A 10,067-nucleotide genomic window follows, 5' to 3' on the forward strand; every position below is an offset into this window, starting at 1 on the left:
TGCATTTCCCTATTAACTAGTGATGGTGAACATCTTTTCATGTGCCTGTTGGTTATTTGTATGTCTTTTCTTGAAAAATGCTGATCAAGTTCTCTGCCCATTTTTTAATAGGGTTTTTTTTTAATGTTAAACTGTATGAGTTCTTTATACTTTTTGGATATTAACTCCTTATCAGATATATCATTTGCAAATATCTTCTTCTGTTTGATAGGTCGTTTTTTTATTTTTGTTTTGGTTTCCTTTGCTGTGAAGAAGCTTTTTAGTTTGATTAGTCCCATTTGTTTATTTTCACTTTTCCTTTTCTTGCCTGAGGATACATATACAGAAAAATATTGCTAAGACCAACGTCAAAGAACGTACTGCCTGTGTTTTCTTCTAGGACTTTTATGGTATCAGGTCTTACATCTAAGTCTTTCATCTATTTTGAGTTAATTTTTGTGTATGGTGTAATATAATGGTCTAATTTCATTCTTTTGCGTGTGGCTATCCAATTTTCCGAACTCTATGTATTGCATGGGATATCTTTTCCACCCTTCACTTTCAACCTATGAGTGTCCTTAAAGCTTAAGTGAGTTTCTTGTAGGCAGCATATTATTGAGTCTTTTTTTTTTTTTTTTTGATCCATTCAGCCACACTATATCTTTTAAGTTGAGAATTTAAACCATTACATGTAGAGTAATTATTGATATTTAAGAATTTACTATTACCATTTTGTTGTTTTCTGACTGTTTTGTAGTTCTTTTGTTTCCTTTCTTCCTCTCTTGCCATCTTTGTGATTTGTTAACTTTTTGTAGTTGTTTTGATTCTTTTTTCTTTATCATTTGTGTATCTATTATAGGTTTTTCTTTGTGATTACCATGAAGCTCATATAAATATCTCATATTTATAAGTCTATTTTAAGCTGGTAACAACTTAAATTGCATAAAAACATTCTACAAATTTACTTGCTTTCCCCACTTTATGTTGTTGATACCCCCATTTATATCTTTGTATATTGTACATTTATTAACAAAATATTGTAGCCACAGTTATTTTCAACAAGTCTGTCTTTTAATTTATATTCTGGAGTTCAATATGATTTACAATTATTCAGCCCCAGAATTCCTGTTTTGTTTTTTTTTTTAATGATTTCTGTCTCATTATTGAAGTTCTCTCTTTTTCATGTATTGTTTTCCTGAGTTCATTGAGTTGTTTATCTTATTTCCTTGAATCTTGATGAGTTTCTTTAAAATAATTATTTTTAATTCTTTTTCAGTAACTCATAAACTTCCATTTGTTTGGCATCAGTAATTGGAAAATTATTGTGTTCATTTGGTGGTGTCATATTTTGAAGTCTTTTGTCTACTAATTTTATTATGTGTACAATTTCTGGGTCAGTTTCAATTGATTAATTTTTTCTTCATCATGAATTGTATTTTCTTGCTTTTTTGTATGACTAGTAATTTGTTTATTGAATGCCACATATTATGGATTATAATTTTGGGTACCAGATATTGTTATAATTTTTTTATTGAAGTATAGTTGATTTGCAATATTATGCTAGTTTCATGTGTACAATATAGTGATTCAATATTTAATGTTCTTAAATATTGGCTATATTCCCTATGCTGTACAACACATCCTTGCAACTTATTTATTTTATACATAGTAGTTTGTACCTTTTAATCCCCTACTCCTATCTTATCCCTACTTCCCTTCCTCTCCCAGCTGGTAAGCACTAGTGTGTTCTCCACATCTACTGTATTTCTATAAATATCATTCACCTTTGTTATTTGACTCAGTTCAGTTACTTGCAAAGAGTTGATCCTTTTGGGTCTAGCTTTTAAGTTTTGCCAGGCAGGATCAGAATAGCATTTAGTCTAGGGCTAATTTTCCCCCCAAAGTGAGGCAAAACCTTTATATGACCAAATTTCCCATGAATTAGGAGAGTTTTCACTATTGCTTCTTGGAACAGCTGCTATTCCTGTATCTGTCTGAGCACTGTCCTTTTTAACCTTTCAGAAGTTTATTTCCTCAGTCTCATCCAGTTTCCTCACATGAGTTTATCAGTTTTCAGCTAAATACTCAGAGATACTCTACAGATCTCCAGAATTTACTCTCTGAGCAGTTCTCTCTTCTCCAATATTCTTCTTTGTGAACTGTAGGTGCCTGGAGCTCTATGAATTTCCAAGTCCTTCTGTTCATTTTGGGGACATTTTGGCCTCTGCCCTGGTAGCCCTCCCTGCACCAGTAGGCCAGAAACTTTCTCTAGGGAGTAAGCTATAGATACTTTGTTTGTTTCCCATCTCTCTAGGGTCACTTTCCTTTGTTGCCTAATGTCCAATGTGTATAGTACTATTGTTTCATATATCTTGTCTTGTTTATAGTTATTTTACATGGGAAAGTAAATCTAGGCCAGAAGTGAAAATTCAGTCTGGCTGAATTCTCTTAACAGTATGAGATCATATACATGAGAGCCTTTTTGAAAAGAAAACTATTACTGAAGTGTATGATATTTGTTATAGTTCTTCTAGTAATAGGCCAAGTGTACATCAGTTACCTATTATGTGTATATATATTTCCCAGAGATTGTATTTAAATCTATTAGAAACTGAGCTCCTGAATCAATACTTTATACAACAGTCACTAACTCCATTAAAAACAAACATCTAACATTCTCACAGTTACCATACTCTTGTTTTAACATGGAATCACATGAAGCAGGTTAAGTTTGACATCCTCATTTCCACTTTCCCTGTTTTTATAGTTCTTCTCTTACTACATAGTAGCTCATAGTCCCAAGATATGAAGGTTTCTAGAATGGCTTTTCCTGATATATATCCCAGATTCTTCCTTGACCTCCCAATCTTCCCTCCAGGGAGACTCACCTATACCAGGCCTCATTTTTTCCCATAACTTTTATTAATAATATAGACTAGGATAAATGAAGACTAATGAGGTTGTTAAATAATATCTATGATTTATTGAGCATCTACCATGTGCCAGATGTTCTATATGTTTTCTCTAATTCTTTTAAGACTACTAACTATGAGAAAGATCTTGTGGAATCAGAGAAGGCTTTGCAGAGGGGTTCTTTCTCAGTTAAATCATAAAGAATGAGTAGGAGTTGGGTAACATAAGACATGGAATGAGGGATCAGGCAGATGTTCCAGATAGAGGGAATGACATATGAAAAACATGAAAAGACTTAGAGGCGAGAGAGAATGTAACTGATTTGAGGATCTCAGTTCAGTGTGGCTGAAAAACAGGAAGTGGAGAAAAGGTAGGGAAGATGGGGGAGGGGTGGGAAACAGTGAAAGATAAAACTAGAGAGAAGAAATAGATTGTGAGTGACTTTGTAAATAATAATAACCTAAGTTGGGACTTTTTTTACTAGGGGCAATGATGTATTCTCATTGAACTTTTGACATATTACTTTTGTTACAGTAAGGTAAATAGGTTAAAAGGGATAAAATTGAATTATAGCTGTGGGATGGAGATAAGTGTGTTGATTCCAAAAATTCATTAATTATCCGTGCACTCCCTTAATCATGTATGCATTCAACAAATACAGTAATTTCCTACTATGTACTAGGTGCTATAGCTAATTATTTTTAAAATAAATAAATACTGAGTTATTTTAAATTAGCTATCATTTGTTGAGCATTTATTATATGCCAGACACTGTGTTAAGTACTTTACACAAACACTGATAATTCCTTTAAATAGGTAAAGAAACTGAAGTAAAGAGAGCTCAAGCATGCAAATGTTGTGTAGCTAGTAAATGGCAGAGCCAGGATTTGATCTCAGTCAGTTTGACATCAACAGATTTGGCCATTTACTTACATGACTATTGTTTCCCACATGTAAATTTTATTCCTTTTTAAATCCAAATTAAAAACAATTGCCCTGGATTACCATAAGGAAATTGCCTTTGCTTTATAGATGGGTAATAATTTTATATATTTCTAAGTGAGCATTTAGGTAAACTTTGGGGAACTCAAGCCCCAAATAAAATTTTATTCCTAAGATTTACTTAGATGATGTTAAGGGTTTTTTGTTTTGATTGTGTTTTTTTTCAAAATTCTATGTACATCTTTTTAAAATATTAATAGATATTAATAAAGGATATATTTAAAAGGGTAATTTTATTTTGAAATAGGAGAAAGGAAAATTCATACTGCAATAATGTCAGAGTTTCCAGAGGAAGATGTTGTGAAATTGTTTGTCTAAACACATTTTATTTGGGGCTCTGTATGAATTTTCAATAGATGTTTCTTAGATAAGAAGCCAGTAATTCAAACGTGATTATATAAACAAGAAGATCAGAGAGGAATTATCCTGAAGGGTATAAAATGAACCAAGAGATTTTAGTCTGGGTTGTTACAGCATCAGCTCACCAATGCAAAGTAAGGTAGGTGTCTACATTGAGAAGGCTTTGTGAAATGAAATGCTGCTATTCTGAATTTCTTTCATTTTCATCATTTTAGCATTTATTTAAAAATGGTTAGATGCTCAGTGATAATTTGCTTTGATAGGCTCTAGAAATTCTAATTACTGCCCTAAATTGTTCAATGGTGGGTTAAGATGAGTGAACTATATACATAAGGATAAGAAAATATTTTACTGACTTCAAGGAAGAGGAAAAATTGGTCCATTCCCTAATGAAGGCTGTTTGATGTTCATGGCCTTCCCTTCCTTATTTACATTTGATTCAAATATTTTAATCAGTTGAATAATCTGTGTATTAAATCCTATCAATTACCAATGATTATCTTTGATGATAATATACTTCTGAGAAAACTTAGAGTAAATTCCGTTTGGGGCACCTGCAGAGGTAATTTACTCTGCATTATTTTAGTTATAGCTAAACCCCCTTGGATAGTGTCCAATGCATACACCACCTACCTTATAGTACTTTTTGCTCTCTAGAAAAATATATTGCTTTAGTGAGGTTTCTGGATTGTTCACAGGGTAGACAATTGATTCTTTTCATAATACAGTAAGGGATTTGGAGAGAAAAGATTGGTGAAGGAAATTAGTTGAGCAGAGAGAAACGTGTTTAAGAATGAAGGTTAAAAAAAAGAGTGAAGATAGTGAGAACAAAAAGATGAGAGAAAAGGTTGGGTAAGGGGCAAAGGAAAGAGGACATTTTGGAATAAAGAAAAATGTTGGAAGTGTAGACATAGGTGGTCATGGCACTGAAAAATTTACTTCTCATTATTTAAGGCCAGAAATTATACTTCTGTGTTTAGGTGCTCAGTAAATCATTTATGATGATTTTAACAGAGGCAACTAAGTTGCAGAGGGTAAGAATTCAGGTGACAATAACAAAGAAATTGTGGCAGATCATATCAGGAAGTATTAACTAACAATGATTTGTGTATACAGTATTATATAGTTACATAGTCCTCTGTGGCATTCCAAGTGCTTCATATGTATTGTTTTATTCTTATCATGATTTTAGGAAGGAGTATATGGAAAAGTGGAGGCACAAAGATACTAAATTTCTCAGTTACAAACAATTGCAGTAAAATCTAGAAGCAGAATTCTAGATCATTAACTCTTAGACCAGGGATCTGACATTAATTTATCACATAGGATTGTAGTCTATTTGTGCTGAAAATGTCTTCCTAATCATCTTCTAGTTCTAAGCCTTCCTTTTACAGCTGAAGAAATTGAGGCCCAGAAAGATTTTTGTGGCTGAAGTTTTACTATTTGCAATAAAGGAGAAAGAATAATTCTTACTTTCTTTATAAAGTTATCAGCTATTGTTGCTGATAATACAGCAATTGTAATTTTTCTTTTTGTTAGAGTTTTACATTTATAAGAGAAACTTGAGAAAAATATACAGTGTCCATAATAAATATGATAATAATAGGTAAAACTTTCAAAACTTTTTTATTCTACAGCTTTAAAAGGATCAGGTGTATTTGTTTCTTTCTGTTTTGCAGATGGGGAAATAAGGCCCAGATAGATTTAATATCTTGGTTGATTTCTCATAGATTCGTGGGAGATTTTGAAATAGAATTCTGTTCCTTAACTCCAGGACCCATATTCTCATTACTAGGTTATCTATCTACCTATTTTATATAGATCATAGAGCTAAAAGTTAAAATATGTGAAGTTAATTATTTCCTATGGTAAAAAATCCAGCAGCTGGCTGACTAGACAGGCAAGAACCATATGATCATGACGGGTGAGTATTTTACATCATTTACTCAGTATTTTTAAGATCCTACAGAGGATCCTCTAAGTCTGTGGCTCTAAAATAATGGAACCAACTCTATACCACTGAGGGAGCTCACGTTTGTGTGGCAGTGAGAAAACCAGACTCCATGATCAAGCAGTGCTTGTATTTTTGCTCCCTAGTTGAAATACCAAAAAACCTCCAAGAATGCTTGGATATGCAACATTTTATTTGAAAGAGTTCACCAGAAAACCCTTCTTAATGGATTAATTCACTTCCTTGTCTATATAGAAGAAACCATTGACTATTTTTGGTCGCAGAGTCATAATTTTGACCCTTTGAAAGCACTTAAAACAATATGTACTTTTTGTAGATACATCTTTTTATTTATCTTGAGTGAATATTTGAGTGGAATTGCTGGGTCATCAGTTAAGTACATGTTTAATTTTATAAGAAACTATCAAACTGTTTTTCAAAATATTTGTATGTACCATTTTACAATCCCACCAGCAGCATATGAGGGTTCTAGTTGCTCACCAATACTTGGTGTTATGAGTCAAACAATATGTATTTTTATTTTTAGTGTTCATAGTTACATAGTTATCTCCTTCAGTAGGCTATCAGCCCTTGAGGTCAAATACCATAGCTTATCCATTTTGTATCTCTCAGTGCCTGGTTCAAATGCTCAGTATATGTTTATCTAATTTATCTGCAACTCTCATTCTACTCATAGGAGACTGGTTGGAATGATCACTAATCTCTGGAAGTTGACGTTTAAAATAAATACATGGTAGCTTGTTGAATGTGGCTTCATTTTTTCTTACAAGTTGATTAAAGATAAAAATTTTTGTTAACTGATATTGAGTCTTTGAGATTTCAGTTAATGGAAGTTTTAATGTACGCAGCTTAAGATGCTATTGGGATATAATTGATAGATTTGAGAAAATCTTGATATATTTTTGATGCTTGAATAACAATGTTTAATAAATTATAATTTATAATAGAATAATAAAACATGTTTGTGTTCAAAGATAATGCTACTCCATTAAGATGTCTATTTTCTTTTCTGACAATGATACTTGAAAAGGAAAAAAATCCAAATATACCTAGCTAACTGTACCATATTTCTAAGATGAAAAAAATCTTAATCTTTGAAGTGATCAACTTACAACCAAAAGTCTGGAATTTGATTACTCTCTCTCATTAGCGAAATTAAATAAGTCATAACATTACCTAGCTCATGACAATGTCCAGTTGACATTGGACACACTCTTCCTCAGGCAGGATTTGTTGAGATACATGTTCTCCTTCCTGAGGCATGGTGGATCCTTTTGTCTCCCATGCAGCTGAAACTTATTTTACTTTCCTGGCTAGCCTACGATGGACCTGTCACCCCTGATTGTATCACTCTCATTCTGTCAACCTATATTTTTGCCTCCATAATCTTCTTAAGATAATGAATTTCATATAATTTCTGAGTAAAATAACTTTATTTTTCCAACTCTATTTCTTTCAGTCTTAAAGGAATATCCTAAGGGTTGAGGAGGGTGGGGGTTTAGATATCTGGGTTAGCTGCTTAACATTAGTGGTAATTTTAGTTGACCTTTTTGAACTTTCTCTAGCCTCATCTTGCCTTTCTTGACAGGCAATATATAGCACATATACAAGATTTTTTACATTGAGCCGGTCCTGAAATTTGATTATGCATTCTCTTGGTTTCTTTGCCCTTTCTGATTATGACCAGTTCGTTAACCTTTTAAGCTATTTAACCAAAATTTTTAGAAAACCACATTTCTGAGAAAACCTTTACTGAAGTCTTTTAACTTACTTTTTATGGTGATAAAGGCAGGTATTTCAATTGTTTCCATTGAATGAATTATTTTCTACTTAATTAACATATGTGTCTCTGCCATTTTTCTGTGGTGTTTCAAGCTTGCCATTTCATTGCCCAGTGGAGCTAAATGGCACTTGCAAGCAGGACCTTCACTATGTGAGCTCTGACACTATGGAGTATATGGATCATAGCCACATCTAAGTGTATAAAGAAAGGTTATTGAGAGTATTTACTATGTAAAAACATCTAATATAGGGCCTAGGACAAAGTAGGCATTCAATAAATACATGTATATACACATACACACATTGTAGCTCTTTCCAAATGCCCCTTCTGAATGTCCTAAAGGATACATGTAATAGATACTTTAATTTTATCTTTGATTTAGCATGACTGCTATCTTCCTGATGTCCGTGCTTTTTGGCCTTGCATGTGGGCAAGCAATGTCTTTTTGTATTCCAACTGAGTATATGATGCATGTCGAAAGGAAAGAGTGTGCTTACTGCCTAACTATCAACACCACCATCTGTGCTGGATATTGTATGACACGGGTATGTAGTTCATCTCACTTCTTTTAGCTATAAATTAGAAAATGCTAGACTCAGAAAGAAAATGAGATAAACCACAAGCTTATTTCTAAAATCTAATGGTTATTGGCTCCCTAGAAGTAGAGTGCACAGATCACATTATCTACTCAACAGTATTGATACAGATAATTTTATAACAGTTTTAGTTCCAGAATTTATTTAAACTTTATCTTATTCTCATGATATAGGATAAAACAGAGGGAGTGTCACTTTTTTCTGTATGGGATTTAATGTAGATATGTTGGGTTGTTATTTGGGAACAGAGCTAAGGAATCCTCCTCTAGTCCTATTTGTGACAAAGGAATATAAGTGAATTAATTTTTATCTGTTCCCATTATCTGTATGTTCCTAAAGCCTTATCACATTATGCTCCTTTTTTCCTTCTTTCCTCAGGATTTCAATGGCAAGCTGTTTCTTCCCAAATTTGCTCTGTCCCAGGATGTTTGTACTTATAGAGACTTCATGTACAAGACTGTAGAAATACCAGGATGCCCACACCATGTAACTCCTTATTTCTCCTACCCTGTAGCTGTGAGCTGTAAGTGTGGCAAGTGTGATACAGACTACAGTGACTGTATACAGGAGGCCGTCAAGATGAACTACTGCACCAAACCTCAGAAACCCCATGTGGTGGGATTGTCCATCTAACTTCAATAGTGATGTAATTTGCAATTTGGTTCAATATGTTTACCTGGAATAAAACTAATAAAATATCAATATATTTCACACCTTGTGTACATTTGAGTACTAGTTCATCCATACCCACACCCATTCATGTATTAGAAAGCTTAAGGGCTTTAGAAGAAAAGGTGAGTAAAAGAGCCATTCCAGCTCATATGAAGGATGGTTTCCACATGAAAGGGCAGAGTGCAGGTAAAATGGAGAACAGGGATGTGAAATACTAATGAAAGCCAGCCTTAAGCAGGTGCTTTTAACAGAGGGCCACGAGTTTTGTCTTGACCTAGAAAATGAGTAAGGGAAGGCTACAGAGTAATGTGATCAGCAGCTGAAGAAACATATAACATCAGGGTAATGGAGACACCTACTTCCATAAGCTGACACAGGGCTGGTGTGGAGGTGGAGAGTAAGGAATATGTGAAATCTGCAATATACTACTTTATCCTGTCATTCAATGCACAAGATAAAACTTAACCAAAACTCAGTAAACACTATATTCTAATCTCTTTAATTACTCTGGTGGGCCAACTGACTTATGAAAGTTATACTCCAAAAGCCTAGAAAAGAGGCCACGATCATTTTACATGTAGAACTCTAAATCCTTTGTAGTCTTTCAGGTAATATGAGACACTTTCCTGCAACTTGTGCTGTTTTGGCTTTTGATGTCATGAAAAACTACTATGATTATGAAAGATTTTAGGAATAGGGGTAGAGTGCTAAGGGATTTAATAGAGTGTAATCATCCTAAATTCTAACCTAAACTTTCAATATTGAAACACTATTTTCCAGTAAATGTGCT

The 10,067-nt window shown here is 33.4% G+C and overlaps 1 protein-coding gene across 1 annotated transcript; it reads left to right on the forward strand.

Moving 5' to 3' along the window:
• Positions 1 to 8,223: 8,223 nt before the first annotated feature.
• On the forward strand, positions 8,224 to 9,315 carry TSHB (thyroid stimulating hormone subunit beta). Its single transcript, XM_031457491.1, has 2 exons — positions 8,224 to 8,554; positions 8,984 to 9,315. Exons 1-2 carry the CDS (start codon positions 8,393 to 8,395, stop codon positions 9,236 to 9,238), a joined length of 417 nt encoding a protein of 138 aa, XP_031313351.1. The 5' UTR covers positions 8,224 to 8,392; the 3' UTR covers positions 9,239 to 9,315.
• The last annotated feature ends 752 nt before the right edge of the window (positions 9,316 to 10,067 follow it).

The sequence above is a fragment of the Camelus dromedarius genome, chromosome 9, assembly GCF_036321535.1.
Source record: "Camelus dromedarius isolate mCamDro1 chromosome 9, mCamDro1.pat, whole genome shotgun sequence".
Taxonomy (NCBI): Eukaryota; Metazoa; Chordata; class Mammalia; order Artiodactyla; family Camelidae; genus Camelus; species Camelus dromedarius.

Coding starts and splice junctions, on each gene's coding strand:
- TSHB (XM_031457491.1), top strand. CDS start 8,393: ATGACTGCTATCTTCCTGATGTCCGTGCTTTTTGGCCTTGCATGTGGG. Junction 8,555..8,983: donor CTGGATATTGTATGACACGG/GTATGTAGTTCA, acceptor TTCTTTCCTCAG/GATTTCAATGGCAAGCTGTT.